Here is a 20,927-nt window from a genome sequence, read left to right as displayed (position 1 = left end):
CGTGCAAGTACGACGCTGATATCCGGCAGAACACCCGACAACCCAAGATGTCACGATGGAGACTGCTTGCGGCCTTGCGTAAGCGCTCATATCGCTCAGCCTGCTGATCAGGTTGGCATACTGTTCCATCACGTTGCACCCCTTCCCGATCGACTCTCTGAGGCCCTTGGCCCTTGCGCACTGCAGCCAACATCTGCAGCTCAGTATCCAACGCATTAGACATACCCTGTCAAAGAGTACTGTGCATGTTCTTTTAGTAACGCACCTTTGCAACATCCACCAGCACAGAAGCAATCGATGTAAGCATCAGATGTTGTTCAGAGTCCTCCACACACCGCTTGTGCAATAATATTAACAATAATTACGGAACGTAGCGAGGGCCCTACACAACACCATGTAACAGTTCCGGGCGGTCTCTATGACCTGTGAGTCAGCTACCGTTATCGAGTGATACAGAAGCGAGTATGTATCGGAACGCTACCAGCCCGAGTAGTGTTTAGCACTCTGCGACGTGGATTTCTACCATCACTAGTTTACGTAATCGATTTCCACATTAAATAACTAAAACTGTAGACAGACAGCTGATATTTTGCACACGTCAAACGCAGTTTAGTTGATGATTTGTATAAAACATCCATGTAAAGGCTCATAATCACACTTTTCGGTCATACGTTATACCTGTTGTCGTAATGACACTAATTTATGCGTGTGCTGCAACGTGAATGCTCCATGGCCAGCAGGATGTGATTTTTCTGTATGCACGATATCACACGAAACGTCTACTAACGAAGGAAGTTTACTTTAAAGACACGCAGACCGCTTTACAGCAGGACAGTAATTGTTTATTTAAATTATAATAACCTATGGCGACAAAGTGCAGGTGGTCACAAGCGGACAGATCTAGCTGTCTGGCGCACAGCGCTGCAGCTGCGACACATGGAGCTGTGTCAATGCTGACAGTGCCTAAGACCATCCTACGTCAACACGCTTTCTCTCCACCAAAAAACTCCATTGTATATGTGTGAAAAACAGTAAATTTGCCATAATTGATACAACAGGAGAGAACAGTCGAAAAAATGGTTAAATGTGCCAAAGATGAGGTTAAATAAATAGACAAACCCTAAGCAACTGTATTAGGAGCTAATCTAAGTCATGTAGATCAAAAATTGTGCTGTCCGTGCTATCCAGAGAGCCAGTTTTTATCCTTTGTCAGGGAACTTCGCATGATTACATCTACAGGAACGTTAGTGTGTGTTCAATATTTTTCGATTCTGAAATTTACACTTCATCAAAATATTTTTTACGAGTCCATATACGTATCACATGCAGCTAGTAACTATTGCTTTGGAGAATGCCACAGCATTCAGAATAAAAGAACCTTATTGGTTCATCGAGCGCGCGCACGCACGCACGCACACACGCACACACGCACACACACACACACACACACACACACACACACACACACAGAACTAATAGGAGTACGACAGATTCGTCTTGTCTCTCTAGAATGCACCATTGTTCTGCAGAAGGCAAAAGCGCTGTTGCTATCCTTCTCATACACTATGTGATCAAAAGTATCCGGTCACCCCCAAAACATACGTTTTTCATATTAGGTGCATTGTGCTGCCACCTACTGCCAGGTACTCCATATCAGCGACTTCAGTAGTCATTAAACATCGTGAGAGAGCAGAATGGGGCGCTCCGCAGAACTCACGGACTTCGAATGTGCTCAGTTAATTGGGTGTCACTTGTGTCATATGTCTGTACGTGAGATCTCCACAGTCCTAAACATCCCTACGTCCACCGTTTCTGATGTGATAGTGGAGTGGAAACGTGAAGGGACACGTACAACACAAAAGCATACAGGCCGACCTCGTCTGTTGACTGACAGAGACCACTGACACTTGAAGAGGGTCGTAATGTGTACAGTAGGCATACATCTACCCAGGCTGTCACACAGGACTTCCAAACTGCATCAGAATCCAATGCAAGTACTATGACATTTAGGCGGGAGGCGAGAAAACTTGGATTTCACGGTCGATCGGCTGCTCATAAGCCACACATCTCGCCAGTAAATGACAAACGACGCCTCGCTTGGTGTAAGGAGCGTAAACATTGAACGATTGAACAGAGGAAAAACGTTGTGTGGAGTGACGAATCACGGTACACAATGTGGCGATCCGATGGCAGTGTGTGGTTACTGGGAAGGCCCGGTGAACGTGATCTGCCAGCGCTTGTAGTGCCAACAGTAAAATTCGAAAGCGGTGGTGTTATGGTGTGGTTGTGTTTTTCATGGAGGGGGCTTGAACTCCTTGTTGTTTTGCGTGGCAATATCACTGATCAGACTTACACTGATGTTTTAAGCACCTTCTTGCTTCCCACTGTAGAAGAGCAATTTGGGGGTGTCGATTGCATCTTTCAACAGCATCGAACATCTGTTCATAATGAACGGTCTGTGGCGGAGTGGTTACATGACAATAACATCCCTGTAATGGACTGGCCTGTACAGAGTCCTGACCTGAATCCTATAGAGCACCTTTGGGATGATTTTGAATGCCAACTTCCTGCCAGGCCTCACCGACCGACATCGTTACCTCTCCTCAGAGCAGCTCTCCGTGAAGAATGGGCTGCCATTCCCCAAGAAACCTTCCCGCACCTGACTGAACGTATGCTTGCGAGAGTGGAAGCTGTTGTAAAGGCTAAGGGTTAGCCGATACCATATTGAATTCCAGCATTACCGATGGAGGGCGCCACGAACTTGTAAGTAATTTTCACCAAGGTGTCCGGATACTGTTGATCACATAGTGTATGTACTCGCTTCAGCTTCACTGTACCGAATGCCTCATGTATAGTTTGTTTCCTTGAGTGTACCTTCGACATCATGTCTACCCATCCCTCTGTATAAATAACTAAATCTGTATTTTTTTCCCCAAGCGGTCTACAATGAGCACTCTCTCTCTCTCTCTCTCTCTCTCTCTCTCTCTCTCTCTCTCTCTCCTCTCACACACACATAACCAACCTTTAGTGCAGTTCTCTATTAATTCAGAGGCACCTGGTGCTCTTATTCTAAGAATGCATCCAATACTTCTCGCCAGACATTCTGATATAGTACTTACGTCACTGTGTCACTAATTTAGGCAAATGTGCCAAATGTACATGGACACTGACGTTCACCTGCGCACAGACATTTTTGGTTAGTTCCAAAATGTATGTCTGGGCACATACTCTCTGGATTCTGCCTTCTATTTAACCGTGCCTGGGCTTTTCTGGGACGCAGTGCTTAGGAAGAAATGTGTCAACATTGAACTTTTGACCGATGTTGATAGCTCCTATTCTTCGAACGCGGGATCCGCTGTGGTCTTTGCCAGTGTGTGCGCAGGTGAGCCAAGGCGAATAACCTGCGAATGAGTGAGGGGGAGTACAGGCCATCTGATGATTTAAGTTAGTATCTTTACCTGGATGTAAACTACCTCTATAGGCAAGGCATGCAACAAAGCCTGCCATTTGGAGGTTCCGATGGATTTCCAAAGGAGAAAGCGACAGACTGAGGAAGAAGTTCAAACATGTGGCTGCGGATGCAGATGATGCATATGTTCTGGATGTAGAGCTGGAATGTCCAACCCTTCTGCACGATGAGCACCGTGACTTGCCTTTATGTCTGGAGCGTCTAACCCTGCGATATGGTCCTGTCCTGAAGCTGTTGACAACTTTGGGGAAAAAAAAAACAAATTTATATAATTCACTACAGAAACCACCAGAAATGTCTTAGGTTGGAAATGAAAATTGTTAGTATCACCCACCGAATCTCCTTCAAGCAGGATCCTTGGTTGAAGGAGTACATTGATTTGAATAGCGAACAGAGAGCTCTCGTGACTTGTGATTGCCAAAAGCAAATGATTCAAATGGCTCTGAGCACTATGGGACTTAACATCTAGGGTCATCAGTTCCCTAGAACTTAGAACTACTTAAACCTAACTAACCTAAGGACAGCACACGACACCCAGTCATCACGAGGCAGAGAAAATCCCTGACCCCGCCGGGAATCGAACCCGGGAACCCGGGCGTGGGAAGCGAGAACGCTACCGCACGACCACGAGCTGCGGACTGCCAAAAGCACTTTTACAAATTAATGAATAAATCAGTTTGCGAAAAAACCATAGCGAATGTTAGTACCGCAAACGGCGTTTTGGCGCGACATGTTACACCAACTTTCAAACGGGTCACCATGTTCAGTGAAGTGCTAGTTGCTGTGGAGATGAATAAGATTAAAGTGCAGTTCGCGAAACCTTTCTACATCTCCAAACTTAACATATACAGTTTTTACTACAAGTTCGCAAAGCCAGACTGTGATGACGCCAAGTGACTTTGTGTGCGTACGATACGTTCATCTACTGGGTGAAAGGCTGAGATCCATGTGAAGTAATTAGGTACAGTCACAAAGAATTCGACACGTATGATTATTCGGCTGATAGTCCTTTTGGGATATCACCTCAAAACACATGCTGTGATAAAGTACGAGGCAAATGGTTTCACAAATTGTGGTGTGTATGTACACCCACTGTAAAGGTGCAAATGCCACCTAGAGGCTAGCTGAAGGTGTGCTTCGTGCGGTCTCAAAGGCTCTAATGATTGATGATTACAAGAGGTGCCTTCACGAAGGCGTTGCCACAGTTTGTGTGCTTGTAAAAAAAAAATTGTGTGTGTGTGTGCGTGCGCGAGTGTGTGTGCGTGCGTTCTTTTTTCTTCACTTTCTGCTGCTAAGTTCTGCTTCGCATCTGTATAAAACAGAAATCATTGATTAGATACTTGATATACTGAAATAATTGATTAAGAAATGTAAATAGAATGATCAGAGAGAAAACCGGTGTAAAATATAGAAAAAAATCTATTAGAAGGCAAATGTAAATGTTGCATGAAAGCATATATAGAAACAAAAATGGGAGACGTAGAATTTAAGTTCTTGTTTCTGATAGTCACAAGAAGGAGAAAACACATTTGTAAGTAAAACTATTGCAAATAAGAAAAAACAGCTGCGTAAACACATCAAAAATTGTAAAAAAAATAGCATACCAAATTATAGGCTTAAATAGTGTTGCATAAAAAACACTGTCTGATATGTCATCAGAAAATATTCCAAATAAAAGAACAAATTGTTAACAAAAAATTGCGAATAAACCATAATCTGTTTTCCTATCATTGTTATTATTCCCACAGTAAGCCCTTATGGTATTATTGTTTATAACAGACCTGAACCTTTTCTCATGATGCACAGACATTGAATTAAGAAACCTATGCAGTTGAGCTAGTTATAAAGGATAATAAGGGGGAGAAAGAAGGGCTGCTCATTGGTCCTCTTAGGTTTCCTGCCATTCTTGTCATATGACCGAACTGACTCGTCTTAATGTAATTTGTTCTTAACAATTGGATACAGCTTACAAACTCTCCCTGTGATCCAGTGTTTCTCCACTTACAAAATAGAAAATTTGAGAAAATACATAAAATTGAGAAAAACGTTGAAAAATATGTAAAAATCAGTGTAGTTGCTTGTCTACTTGCGTGTTGTTTGTTGGCGCCACGTAATTTGTTACAACAAATAGATACGTCCCTTCCCTATGGTGCCCAGCTGCATAGCAACCCCTGCCACTCAAGCGTCCCGGCCATAAAAGATGAAGATGTGGAGGGTGTTGTTAATGCCAATTGGTCCACAGGGGTGGGGAGGGGAGGGGAGGGAGGGTAAGACGGGATTGCCATCATTTTTATGACACATTACGACTATAGCGCTATGTCATGACGTCGCACTGCTGCCTGGGTGATGCCCCTGTGTAATCTTGATCAATTCCCGGTGGTTTTCCAGGGGAGAGGAAGTGGGGAACCAACAAGCCCAAGTGGGTAACCTGACACCAGATGTGTGACATGATGCTCTCTTACCTCACCTAAGGTATGGGCAGAACTCTCACTGGTATCCTACTGCTTATCATAGCGCACAGCATTGTATCGTGCTCCCTGCCGCCGTTGGATAAGCAGCTGCCAGCAGCAAGTGGTATACTCCTAGCTTACTTATTTGTTACATAGTTTAATTCTTAATTTCTTTGCGTGTTTTTGGGTACTTGCATTGTTTAACTCATAAATTTCGGGCGTATTATAGTATTTGAGAGTTATAGCATCGCGATTTAGTGTTTACTCCGTAGATTATTACTTAAATAGCGTGTGAGTTTCGTATAGGAGGTGTAATTTCGAGTTTTAGTTACTGTAATCGTAAATTCAGGCAGATTGTAGCGCAGTCGTTAGGCATTTGTACAGGTTAGTTCGTACATTATTTGCGTGTTTCCCTTGCGTTATCTAGGCACGGACTCGTGTTTCAGTAACTGTTGTTCAACATCGATTAGAATGGACAGGGACTGTTATTGCTGTGTTCGGATGAGGGCTGAGTTGGCATCCCTTCGCTCACAGCCGCAAGCGGCGCTGACTTCGGTCGCGCAGCTTGAAGCTGTTACCAATGGGCACCACTGTGGGGGGCCGGACTTGGGTATCACGGCGATGTCAACCTCGTCCCGTCTGTCCCCAGATCGGTCTGCCGCTGTGGTTGCCCCGGTTGCTGCCCGCAGCGGGGCTGAGCCCTCGCCTGTGGTTGACTGGGAGGTCGTTCCAAGGCATAGCAGGCAGCGAAAGACGTCCCCGGAGGCTGATCAGAAAGCGTCCCCGGTGCGTCTGACAAAGAGGTTTCAGGTACTGTCTCTGGCTGAGTCAGATGCAGCTGCCTGCCCTGTTTCAGAGGATGATTCTCAGCCTTCAAGGTCCGGGCAATCGCAGAGGGTGGGCTTATTGGTAGTTGGGAGCTCCAATGTTAGGCGCATAATGGGGCCCCTTAGGGATATGGCGGCTAAGGAGGGGAAGAAATACACTGTGCACTCCGTGTGCATTCCGGGTGGACTCATTCCTGATGTGGAAAGGGTCCTTCCGGATGCCATGAAGAGCACAGGGTGCAGCCAGCTGCAGGTGGTGGCACATGTCGGCACTAATGACGTGTGTCGCTTTGGATCTGAGGAAATTCTCTCTGGATTCCAGCGGCTATCTGATTTGGTGAAGGCTGTCAGTCTTGCTTACGAGATGAAGGCAGAGCTTACCATCTGCAGCATCGTTGACAGAACCGACTGCGGACCTTTGGTGCAGAGCCGGGTGGAGGGTCTGAATCAGAGGCTCAGACGGTTTTGCGACCGTGTTGGCTGCAGATTCCTTGACTTGCGCCATAGGGTGGTGGGGTTTCGGGTTCCGCTGAATAGGTCAGGAGTTCACTACACTCAGCTGGCGGCTACACGGGTAGCGGAGGCTGTGTGGCGTGGACTGGGCGGTTTTTTAGGTTAGAAGGCCTCGGGAAAGTATGGGGTGGGCTGCAATCTCAAAGGGTGCATGGCAAATACAGGACGTGCTTGGATCAAGGAACAGTCGGAATTGTAGTTGTAAATTGTTGTAGTTGTGCTGGGAAAGTCCCTGAGCTTCAAGCTCTAATAGAAAGCACAGAAGCTTAAATCGTTATAGGTACAGAAAGCTGGCTAAAGCCTGAAATAAGTTCTGCAGAAATTTTTACGAAGTCTAAGACGGTGTTCAGGGAAGATAGATTAGGCAGAATTGGTGGTAGAGTGTTTGTGTCTGTCAGTAGTGGTTTATCTTGTAGTGAAGTCGAAGTAGATACTCCGTACGAATTGGTATGGGTGGAGGTTATACTTAACAGCCGAACTAAGTTAATAATTGGCTCCTTCTACCGACCCCCAGACTCCGATGATATAGTTGCTGAACAGTTCAGAGAAAATTTGAGTCTCGTAACAAATAAATACCCCACACATACGGTTATAGTTGGTGGGGACTTCAACCTTCCCTCGATATGTGGGCAAAAATACTTGTTCGAAACCGGTGGTAGGCAGAAAACATCTTCCGAGATTGTCCTAAATGCTTTCTCCGAAAATTATTTCGAGCAGTTAGTCCACGTACCCACGCGAATTGTAAATGGTTGCGAAAACACACTTGACCTCTTAGCCACAAACAATCCAGAGCTAATAGAGAGCATCATGACTGATACAGGGATTAGTAATCACAAGGTCGTTGTAGCTAGGCTCAATACCGTTTCTTCCAAATCCACCAGAAACAAACGCAAAATAATTTTATTTAAACAAAAAAAAACGGATAAAGTGTCACTAGAAGCCTTCCTAAGAGACAATCTCCATTCCTTCCGAACTGACTATGCAAATGTAGACGAGATGTGGCTCAAATTCAAAGATATAGTAGCAACAGCAATTGAGAGATTCATACCTCATAAATTGGTAAGAGATGGAACTGATCCCCATGGTACACAAAACAAGTCCGAACGCTGTTGCAGAGGCAACGGAAAAAGCGAAGTTCAGAAGAACGCGAAATCCCGAAGATTGGCTAAAATTTAAAGATGCGCGAAATTTGGCACGGACTTCAATGTGAGATGCCTTTAATAGGTTCCACAACGAAACACTGTCTCGAAGAAATTCTGGTCATACGTAAAGTACACAAGCGGCAAGACGCTGTCAATACCTCCGCTGCGCAGTGCCGATGGTACTGTTACCGACAACTGTGCCGCTAAAGCGGAGTTATTGAACGCAGTTTTCCGAAATTCCTTGACCAGGGGAGACGAATGGAATATTCCATAATTTGAAACACAAACAGCTGCTAGCATGAGTTTCTTAGAAGTAGATACCTTAGGGGTTGCGAAGCAACTCAAATCGCTTGATACAGGCAAGTCTTCAGGTCCAGATTGTATACCGATTAGATTCCTTTCAGATTACGCTGATACAATAACTCCCTACTTAGCAATCATATACAACCGCACGCTCACCGATAGGTCTGTACCTACAGATTGGAAAATTGCGCATTATTAATCACCTCGAAGGGAACGATCTATTGATACGTAATCAGCATGGTTTCAGAAAACATCGTTCTTGTGCAACGCAGGTAGCTCTTTATTCGCGCGAAGTAATGGCCGCTATCGACAGGGGACTCAAAATTGATTCCGTATTTCTATATTTCCGGAAAGCTTTTGACACCGTTCCTCACAAGCGACTTCTAATCAAGCTGCGGGCCTATGGGGTATCGTCTCAGTTGTGCGACTGGATTCGTGATTTCCTGTCAGGATGGTCGCAGTTCGTAATAATAGACGGCAAATCATCGAGTAAAACTGAAGTGATATCAGGTGTTCCCCAGGGAAGCGCCCTGGGACCTCTGCTGTCCCTGATCTGTATAAATGACCTGGGTGACAATCTGAGCAGTTCTCTTAGGTTGTTCGCAGGTGATGCTGTAATTTACCGTCTAGTAAGGTCATCCGAAGACCAGTATCACTTGCAAAGCGATTTAGAAAAGATTGATGTATGGTGTGGCAGGTGGCAGTTGACGCTAAATAACGAAAAGTGTGAGGTGATCCAGATGAGTTCCAAAAGAAATCCGTTGGAATTCGATTACTCGATAAGTAGTACAATTCTCAAGGCTGTCAATTCAACTAAGTACCTGGGTGTTAAAATTACGAACAACTTCAGTTGGAAAGACCACATAGATAATATTGTGGGGAAGGCGAGCCAAAGGTTGCGTTCCATTGGCAGGACACTTAGAAGATGCAACAAGTCCACTAAAGAGACAGCTTACACTACACTCGTTCGTCCTCTGTTAGAATATTGCTGCGCGGTGTGGGATCCTTACCAGGTGGGATTGACGGAGGACATCGAAAGGGTGCAAAAAAGGGCCGCTCGTTTTGTATTATCACGTAATAGGGGAGAGAGTGTGGCAGATATGATACGCGATTTGGGATGGAAGTCATTAAAGCAAAGACGTTTTTCGTCGCGGCGAGATCTGTTTACGAAATCTCAGTCACCAACTTTCTCTTCCGAATGCGAAAATATTTTGTTGAGCCCAACATACATAGGTAGGAATGATCATCAATATAAAATAAGAGAAATCAGAGCTCAAACAGAAAGGTTTAGGTGTTCGTTTTTCCCGCGCGCTGTTCGGGCGTGGAATTGTAGAGAGATAGTATGATTGTGGTTCGATGAACCCTCTGCCAAGCACTTAAATGTGAATTGCAGGGTAGTGATGTAGATGTAGATGTATGGTCGTACATGCGGGTTGCCTATCCTCCTCGCCTTGGGCTCGTACCCGTCCTCTACCCTGCTGTCTCTAACTTCATACCAAAAATTGGTGCGGAGATGCATGCGAAAAGGCAGTCACTCAATGAACGACCTGTGTTGAGTTCCGTGCCCTCGTCGAATATTGTTCCATCACGCTGGGGCATTCATAATGGTGATAGTAGATACTCGCTCTCTTTCGTAATGCACAGTCATGGAGTTATTTTAAAGTTCAAATGTCAAAGTATATTATAAAATTAGCTGTCGTTAGATGTGTCATTGGTCAGAAAATGCTATCTTTCTGAAGAAATTACGCAAATCACCAAGTCCCACGCCTTATCTAGTTCAAAGCTGCCATCACGATCAATAAGGTCTTCCGCTAAACGTATTTCGATTGATTCCTTATTACTGAATCCCAGAAGGATGTAATCAAGGCCAAGATTTCCATGGCAGAATAATCCATGGAATGTCCTGTGGCGATGCAATGCTCGGCTGTGGCTAACTTACTGGACTGCTAAAGATGAATGTGGCGATCATGTTCAACGCATCTTTCACGCACTGTGCGCGTTGTCTGACCAATGTAGACTTTGCACAATGGCATCGTATTCTGTGGATTCCAGACGGGCCTTGCCAAACCGAGAAGACCACAAGACTTTGTAGCTGGACGGAACATTACTTTGGCATAATGTTTTCTTAGCATTGCCCTAATTTCGACCAAATCTCACTGCAAGTTTAGGAGGAGCGCCCTGGACTTGAAGCACTCCCTCTCCTCCTGATATTGTGGGTGATCAAGTTTCTCTTCCTTGAAGCTATGCTGACCTGATGTGGAAAATATCCATTATCTTTGAACTCTGATTGTAGGTGTTCCAGGTCCTTTGCATGGCTGTCTTCATCAGATACAACGAATCAATGCACCAACATTCGAAGGAAGTTCATAATTTGTGATGGATAGACGCCTGCAAATACAGGTCTGTATATGTGGACTTACGGTAAACGGAATGTTCCAATGGTCGATCCACTTTCTGGCCTCTAGTTGCCACCACCCGTCACAAACTATGAGTGTCCTTCGAATGTTCGTGCACTGGGTACATGTTGTGTCTGATGGAAACAACCTCGCAAAGGAGATCGAACACCTACAATCAGGGTTCAAAGGTAATGGATACTCCTCACATCAAATCAGAGCAGCTTTGAGGAAAAAGGAACGTGACCACCATAATATCGAGAGGAGAAGGAGTGATTCGAGTCCAGGGAGTCTCTCCCGTATATCGGAAATATTTTGTCGCATTTGCGATTGCGGAGAGCTGTAATCTACGGAATACATTGCCAGTGCGGCAAAGTCTACAGTGTTCAGACTACGTGCACATTGCGTGAAAGATGCGTTGAACATGATCGCCACACACTCGCCTTTAGCAGCCCAGTACACGAGTCCTGCATCTCCACAGGACAAATGGCTCAAATGGCTCTGAGCACTATGGGGGTTAACATCTGAGGTCATCAGCCCCTAGAACTTAGAACTACTTAAACCTAAGTAACCAAGGGACATCACAAACGTCCATGCCCGAGGTAGGATTCGAACCTGCGACCGTAGCAGTCGCGCGGTTCCAGACAAGCGCCTAGAACCGCTCGACCACTACGGCCGGCTCCACAGGACATCCAGTGGATTATTCTGCCATGGAAATCTTGGCCTTGGCGAGATCCTTCTGGGATTCTGTTACTATGGAATCAGTGGAAATACGTCTAGCAGAATACTTGTTAATCGTGATGGGCGGGGGACCCGGCTATTTCTTTAATTTCTTCAGACCAGTGACACGTCTAGTGACGGTTACCTTTATTAATTTTGAGATGTGATTTTAAATCCCGCGAGTGCGCATTCCGACATAGAGTAGTCATGTTGTAGCACCATTACACATGCGCCTGCGTGTCATTAGATGGAGCGGTATTCAAAGAGGGCACGAAACTCGACAGAGGTCGCTCATGCAGTGGCTGCCTTTGCGCATGCATCTTCACGGGGATATTTGGTAAAAAGTTAGCACTGGGAACTGGCATCTTCATGCTTCGCAATACAGCCAGAGTTGGAACAACACTGGTAGTCCCCCTCTTCGTATTAGGACACTCGTACAATGACTATGGTCAACAAAGAATGAAAATTATCTACCCTCAAATCTGAATGAATATCTCCACTGGATACAGACACGTGCATCCAAACCCTCCAGATGAACAAGAATAAACGAAACAGTAATAAAAGTTGCAGTGCAGAACACTCACCTAAAAGCGGATGAATGGGTGTCTCATCCGAAATATAGTGGCGAATATGCGGCTGCTGTCCCGAAAATTCATTGAATACTCTTTAGACCGGGAAAATTTCTAAACTGAGAACTGGTTATCTGTTTATAATTATCTGGCAGATCAGACCCATTATTTCACAGTATGCAACCATTCCCATTCTGCCATGAAAGGGAATGGTAGGACTTATGTAATTTTATTGTCATTTGTATGCCTGTAATGGTAAGTCTGCGGCAAGTATATGTCAACTACTGTGTTTCGTAACCGTCAAGGGCCAGCCACCGGAAGCACTTGTGTTTTGGAATCGGCGGTTGTTTTGTTTCATCCATGCTGTATGGGAGTAGACTGTGAGAAGTTCTTTAGCAATGGTAATGGAGACATCACGCGTAGTCCATTGTTTTAATCTATTGCAGTTTATAAGTCTGAAGATCTTGTTGATCCTCAACATGTATCACCCAGTAGTTTGTGTGCTATCAAGGCTGATTTACCTGAACACATACATAAATAGTTCGAATGGTTATTACCGTTGTTGTAGTGACACTAACGACACCGACATAATAAGCCTACACGCAAGAAAAAGAAGTACAACTTTTCGTGATTTACCACAGTACAAGGTTTCTGTAAATGTTCATTCACTTAATAAGCTCTATACTGTTCAAAGTATTACATGTACAAATATGGTTGATGTATGAATACAGCCACGAACTCGCCAACTTTGCATTTTGCACTCTACAAATGTTTTGTGAGTGCTGTTCTGTTCACAAGAGACACGTCCAAGTGGTAGTCAAGTTTGTTCCTTGCGTTATATAGCAACATCACCACAGCAGCATTGATGGGTTCTCTGGGCTGTTCATGTGTTCTTGGTGTTCTTGGCAGGTGGAGTACGATCCTTAATGTATCCCAGAGGAAAAGGTCACAAGGTGTGCCAGTGTGGCAAAGTCTGTTGTTCAGACTACGTGCACGTAGCGTGAAAGATGCGTTGAACATGATCGCCACACTCGCCTTTAGCAGCCCAGTACACGAGCCCTAATGACGCACAGGCGCATGTGTAATGGTGCTACAACATGAGCACTCTATGTCGGAATGCGCACTCGCGGGATTTAAAATCACATCTCAAAATTAATAAATACAGACAACATGGGTGGGTGGGGGGGATGGGGGACAGGGAGCAAGGGAACGGAACCGCGTCAGCTTCGCTTCTGCAACCAAAAGCAAGGGAACAGAACCACATCAGCTTCACATCTACACTCAATCCAGCGATGTGGAAAAATCATCATGTAGGAAGCGACAAACATCAATGCACGAGTGGCGTGGTGCCCTGTCTTATTCGAAGACGAAATTCTTGGAATCAGCACTCAGTTATAGAAACAACCACAACTGCTACACATCAAGGTTAGTAGTACTTGTCATAGTTTTCTCATAGATGAATAACAACTCAGACACCTTCATCTGTGTCTTCAGACAGAAAATTTTAACCTATGGTGAATCTCGTTCATGAACTACAATTTCATGAGGATTTTAAGTGTCCTACGCACTCACAATGTGGCGATTAAGCTTGCCAGATGAATGAAAGATCACTTTATCACTAAATATCAAGTTGGAGGCAAAAATGTTCATTCTCAAGTAGTTGCTTCCTGCGTTGTGGTGCAAAATTGATGGCACCAGTTAATTGTACAATTTGAAATGTAATCGCCAACGCAAAATCTTCCACACAGTTTGTTGTGGTATTCCAAGTCCCTAACTTGCGCGGGCTGTTGATTTCTTCGGACTGCATGTAATACTTTCCCTCACACAGCCCACAGTGACATCTAGCATGGTTGGTCGAATGGTACTTTTCTTTTCACAGAGACAACCAGTGTCTTTAAATCGTTGATACCAACGCGGAAGCCTCTCTTCACACGGTTGTTATTTTCCATATTTTCTTCTGAATGCACGTTGCGCTGTTGTAATAGATAACATCTCGCATATTCCAACACACAAAAACTCTTCGCCTGCTTTGTTGCCTTTTTGTCAAGCCACTGCACTCAAAACGCTAACTGGTGGGCTCAATGCAAACTCTGTGAGTTTATGGTCCAATTCAAGCATCAGTCATACTTATTCACGTAATACTTTGGAAAATATAGAACTTGAAAATAAATTAATCATTTATAGTAGCCCTGAAAATAAATTAATCATTTATAGTAGCCCTGTATTTTAACTACTAAAATGCAAGACTCTGTAAGCGCTGAAGGTCTGACAGTGTCACCACTTGTGGTGCGATTGCTGTCATTTTGGCTTCACAGATCAGCTCTTTGATTTGCGCAGGTAGAAGCAAATTTTCATTTTGCAGGAATAACCATAGATTCTGTAAAGTTTGCTCCATTGGTCAGTCAGCTCGACCACCACTATGCGGCCAAAGTTGAAGGCATAATCAGAGCATCTCCTGACGAGATTTGAACGATAAACTGAAGTCACATTGCATCGTTCTTCTTAATGGGACAGTCTCTACTATTTCGTATTTATTCGCAAATCCCAGACCGTCGACTCTCAATAAATTTGTCCTTCTTGGATGGGGAAATACGTAATGTACGAGTGCAGATTGTATCACAAGGATTTGTGCTTGGATAGCCGAAGTGGTTAAGGCGACCGCTCACGTCAAGTGAGAAATCCAAGTTCAAGCCCCTGTGTGGCACAAATTTTCATTGCCATCGTTGTAACTCTTTGAACAAAATTGGTCCATATGACCTTTTTACTCATTAACTTTTGTTAAAATCAACTTATGCTTGCCTTTTAACAGCTCAGAGGTAGCGAAGCACATCAGTGAAGACAGCTATGGACTCGTATTTGGGATTAACACATTCTTTGCCCTCATTCTACAATCCGTACTCACTGCTGTTGTTGTTGGGAATGGAGGCCTTGAACTGAATGTAAAAGACCAGGTAAGTTATTTGCTGTTTACAAAATATATAATTTTGAGAATTAAAATGTATATTGCACTATATAGCAGTAGAATGATTAGTCATACGGACAAATGTTAGGTAATTTGGTACTGTATGTTTTCAGCCATACAGAGAGAGTGGGAGAGGGTGGAGGGAGGGGGAAGGGGCAGAGGGAGAGAGTGAGAGGGGCATGAGGGTGGGACGGGTGGGGGAGGGGAGAGAGTCAAGGAAGCATCATGGCAAAAATAACTGATCTATACAACAAAAACCCAACTAGTGTTGCATAAACATTTTATTGCAAAAATTGTTCCTACTCCTCTTTTTATCCATCATTTGGCATTATCTGTTTGATTGCATGACAGTTGATTCTTCTTACAGCAAAGCTCTGTTACCACGTGGATTGCTGTACTTTCTGTGATTTAATATTCATCCCCCCCCCCCCCCCCACTTCAGCTATTCATCCCATCACTGCCATTAACATCAAATTATCATCATGATTAAGACAGAAGATTCTAGTTCTTACATAATAGTAATCTCGTTCTTTGGCGTATTTTATGTGATTTTTGTCTTTTTTGGCATACAGCATGTCATCAGCAACATTATAAGCGGCTCTTATTAAGAAATATGAAAATTTGAACTTACATGCTGTAGTCAGTGCTATACTATTATTGCTTTAGTGTTATTATACCATTTTGGTGGGCACTTGATTGTAATGTATGCATAAATAAAACGTGGGAAGATTGTGATAGTTTGTAAGTTTATAGAAGGCATGCTATCAGCTGTGAAAATGAACTGGGGTTAAATTCTATTGATGCATGGTTTCAAAATCGATCACCAGCAATTGACACTGATTCACCACCAACAGAGAGTCCTTCTCAACTGCCCCCAGGGGCTCGGCATTCATTTGCTAGAGACGGGCTTGGCGACCGTGGGGTTCCTGAGCTGGGAGCTGGTAAGCGCCGCCGCCAGTCCCCTGGGCATGCTTCAGCGACCACCGTGGCGACGGTGGAATGTTGTGTGTCACAGTGAATGAGGATCTTGGCTTGACTACCTGGATCGCAAGGATGGAATAAACCTCTATAAAAAACCTCAATCTCAAAGTGTACTGCGCGCTGATGAGATGCATGGTTTTTGAGGTGAAACAGTTGTTAGGGGGCAACCTCGCCACACCTCATTTGTATAATGCATGTTACTCAGGCTCTGTCTGAGTGGACCCTTATTTCCCTAGCTGCTCGTGGAACCGAGATGGAACTCTTGAAATATTCTTCTTCTCCTCCCAGTGCGGAGGGTGTAACACCTGGGAGTTCTCACACCCATTCATGAAAAAGAATGAAGGGGGATAGTCCTTATAAGCAGCTTCTTGTCAGTAATGGGGCTCAAGGAGTCATGAATCACGTTGTCTTTGTAGTGATCAAGAGGAAGCAGGGGACGTTTGAAAAAGTGCCCCCTTCTATATCTATAAAGGCTTAGAAGGGCTGGCTAATACCCTAAAGTCTATTAAGTGGTTGCACAATGGGTCCTTGGTTGTTGAAACTGACTGGGCAAAGCCGGTGGTACCCTTACTCCTTAAGAAGTCATAGAAATTGGGTGAGTACGACATCATTGTTGAGTTACATTACTCCCTTATCTTCAGCAAAGGTCTGGTAACCCACCGTGGTATTATGGATATCGACGTTGCTGAACTCAAACAAGAATGGGCACCACAGGGGATCATAGATGTCAAACAAAGGACATGAAAGAACAATGGAGAGACTGAGAAGACTGCCACTTTAATTGTGACCTTCAATTCTCGAATGCTACCTGAACACATTATGACAGGTTTCCTCTGACTTAGGGTTTGGCGCCGTGTACCTAACCTTATGTGATGCTTCAAATACCAGCGTTTTGGCCATACAACACTGCGTTGTAGAGGTGAAACGACTTGTGGGAAGTGTGGAAAGGTAGCCCGTGAAACTGGGATGGACTGTCCATCTTCAACAGTATGTATTAACTGCTCTGGAAGCCACCCAGTCTGGAGCCGAGCCTCCCCTGTTTTTGTAGAGGAACACAAAATTCAGGAAATCAAAGTGACGTAACAGATCCCGTATGCAGAAGCCAAAAAGGACTATCAGGCGATGAAACCCCCTGTCTTTGCCACTTCTTATGCTTCGTAGGTGCAGAAACCTGTTACTAAGGTCGACGCTTCGACTCAGACGATGTCCAGTGTTCCATTATTCACCTCTAGCGCCTATACTTGTACCTGTATGTGCCAAAGTAAACTGAAACACATAGCGATTCAAACAGATACGATGGAAGGGACCAGTAATGCTTCCACAGTGACAGCCTGAAGATACCCCAAAAGCAGAGTGTCCCTCAACGCCAAGTTTCTTTGAAGAAAAGTGGCTCTCACCACCCCCTTTCCCCCTCATCCTTGCTGGAAACAGAGCAGGGAAAGGATCCCAACATTCGGGTTGAAAGCTGACCCAGGTGCCATCAGGTGTCATTCTGGCATGTCTGATTGATGATGAGGACATCATAGATTTGGATGCCTCATCACCAGACCCAGTCAGCCCCAAAATCCCGCCTCACTCTACAAGCGCCTCACCAGCTTGGCACAAAGACAGGGGTAAATCAAGACTACAGTGACGAAATGACTCCCGTACTTCAATGGAATATAAATAGATACAGGACTCATCTGGCGGTACTGAGACTCCTTGTACAGGATAGAACCTTTTGCCTCTGCCTTCACGAGACTCATTTTAAATAGACTGACACACCTGTACTTGGAGGTTGTCACCTTACTGGCGACTGGACAGAAGACGGGGTTGCAGTGTTCGTAAATGACACTTTTCACTCCTCACCTATTTCCTTAACAACAACACTACAAGTGGTTGCTGTTCGGATAGTGGCCCATGTTGACATCACAGTGTGCTCTGTGTGCTTATCACCCCATGAGCCTCTTAACAGTGGGGCCCTCACTCAACTTCTTGATGAACTACCCCAACCCTTTATCCTTTTGGGGGACTTCAGTGCATACAGTGCACTATGGGGCTCTAACACCACTTGCCCCAATGGTTGGGTACTCGAGGATATGCTACACACAACATTCTTATACCGTTGAACATGGTTCAAGCCACACATTTTAGCACTGCTACAGATTCGTCTACAGTCATAGACCTCTCCTTCTGCTCGCCTGCTCTTGGGGACACTGCTCAGTGGGCAGTGGACAATGACCTTCATGGTAGTGACCATTTCCCAATCTGGATCCATCTGCCTCATGGAGCAGATCCTGAAAGAAAGCCACTGAAGTGGTTACTCAAGAAGGCTACCTGTTTTAGAGCAATGTGATGGCGTCCAGGACTGGGTGGATCACATTACAGTTGTGATACACCATGCTGCCGATGCATCCATCCCAAAGTCTGTGGAAGTGCCTAGGAGGTGACCTGTCCCTTGGTGGAACGGTGAGTGTCGTTATGCAATCAGGCACAGGAGGGCAGCTATGCGCGGATTCAGTCGATGTCCTACAGATGTAAATCTTGCAAATTTTCGAGTAGCGCGCACAAACGCGAGGAGAATAATTCGGGAGAGTAAGCAGAGGTCTTGGCAAGAGTTCCTGCACTCCATCAATAAGTCCACATCCACAAGTAAAGTATGGGAAGCCATCATGAGAATCTCAAGGCACAACTCTCGACCGCCAATAGCAGCTGTACGAATACAGGGGTCTCTTGTAACATAGATGAGGGATATAGCTCAGACAATGGCTGAATCATATAATTCCATTACAGCTTATTCCAGCCAGAATTCCACATTCCATCGAAATCGGGAGGTCCAGGAGAAGGCTGATCTTGTTTTCCTTTCCAATAACATGGAAGAATACAACCAGCCTTTTTCTCTGTTGGAGCTGGAGTCTGCATTGTCAGTTGCTTGTTGCTTGTGATACGACCCCTGGAAACGACCTGATAACAGTTGGATCGACGGTCAAAGGAAGTCCTCCTTAAGCTCTTCAATAAAATTTGGATAATTGACGACTTTCCCAACTCGTAGAAGGTATCTATTTTAATCCCAATTTTAAAACCAGGAAAGGATCGGACAGACCCTGGTAGTGATCGTAGTATTTGCCTGACAAGCTGCGTGGGAAAGACACTGCAGCATATGGTCAATCAACGCCTAGTGTGGGTTCTTGAAACCAGGTCCCTACTCAAGTCACTCCCAGTGTGAGTTCAGGAGGTATCGCTCCACTCTCGATAACCTGATCCTGCTTGAAGCTGCAATTCAGCGAGCTAACCTTCATAATCAACACCTTATCGGTGGTTTCTTTGATTTGGAAAAGGCCTACGGTACTACCTGCAGGCATAATATTTTGTCGCAGTGGGGATTCCGCGGACGTGTTCCGACCTTCATATGGTCCTTTCTCTTGGACAGATGTTTTAGATACAGGGTTGGGAATGCTCTGTCTGACCGTTTTAAGCAGGAGAATGGTGTCCCTCAAGGGAGTGTTATAAGTGTCACGGCCTTCTCATTGCAATCAATAGTATTACAACCTCAGTGCGACGTTCAGTACTATGTTCCTTGTTTGTGGACGACTTCTCCATCTTCTGTGCATCCTCCAGCCTCACCACAGATACTCGGCAATTGCAACTGACGATCAGGAGGTTGGAGGAATGGTCTTGCACCACAGGTTTGAGATTCTCATTAGAGAAAACAGCTTGTGTTGGTTTTAATCATTTCCGCTATCTGTTTAATTTGCCCGTTTTAAAACTGGGGGACACTGTTCTCACTTTTAAGGAAAAGGTAAAGTATCTGGACCTTATCTTTGACGAAAAGTTAACATGGTTTCCACACTTTAAAGAACTGAAACTGAGATGTCTTAAGGCCTTAAACATGCTTAAATGTGTCAGTCAGCGGTCTTGGGGAGCCGACAGAGTGCGTCTGCCTCGACTTTACAGGGCCTCTGTGTGATCACAGCTTGAATACGGATGCCAGATTTATGGGTCAGCAAGGCCTTGTGATGTAACAAAATAAAAGTGATGTTGTTATTCAATGGAAAAGTTGGAAATTGAGATTTCGTTTACTGTTTTATCAATCACAATTGGCGTAGGAATTATAGATTGACCATTGTCATAAAATATTGCATTATGAAATGTGAATAGTCTTTACTTGCAGTTTCGCGTTGCTTGAAGCAGTCACACCTAGCGTGCTATTGATTAAGAAATTGCATTATCGTCTTTCTAATTACTTCATGATCGTAGATATGACCATACCCGGTCGTGAAGGTATTGTTATGACAAAACAATTTCCTAAGGGACCAGAAAGTTCTTAAGGGCGCAAAAACAACTGTAACATCACACAAAAGGGAAATTCAATATTAAAGCCGATGTAAGAAGACGATAAAATAGTTTCCTTTTTGTCAATGTAACACGCACATTGGACTGCTGATCTTGGTGTCTGTAATATTAGCAAAATGCATAATTAAAATGAAAATAATACTGAGGAGACGATAGGAATGAGCACTGCTAAATGATTCAATATTTCCAGAACAAATATTTATTATAACTAAAACATATATCGTACCTTAAGCTTAGTACTACATGTCCGTTTCATGTCCATTGAG

At 44.4% G+C, this 20,927-nt stretch overlaps 1 protein-coding gene across 1 annotated transcript in view; it reads left to right on the top strand.

The window, feature by feature from the left end:
- LOC126161293 (thiamine transporter 1-like) overlaps positions 1–20,927 on the top strand; it is a 709,947-nt gene that overhangs the window by 657,215 nt on the left and 31,805 nt on the right. Inside the window, exon 8 of the mRNA XM_049917032.1 lies at positions 15,196–15,337. Within this exon, the coding sequence (XP_049772989.1) occupies positions 15,196–15,337 (142 nt within the window). The remainder of the gene's footprint in view (positions 1–15,195; positions 15,338–20,927) is intronic.

The sequence above is a fragment of the Schistocerca cancellata genome, chromosome 2, assembly GCF_023864275.1.
Source record: "Schistocerca cancellata isolate TAMUIC-IGC-003103 chromosome 2, iqSchCanc2.1, whole genome shotgun sequence".
NCBI lineage: Eukaryota > Metazoa > Arthropoda > Insecta > Orthoptera > Acrididae > Schistocerca > Schistocerca cancellata.
This window is presented reverse-complemented; position numbering and strand designations above follow the sequence as displayed.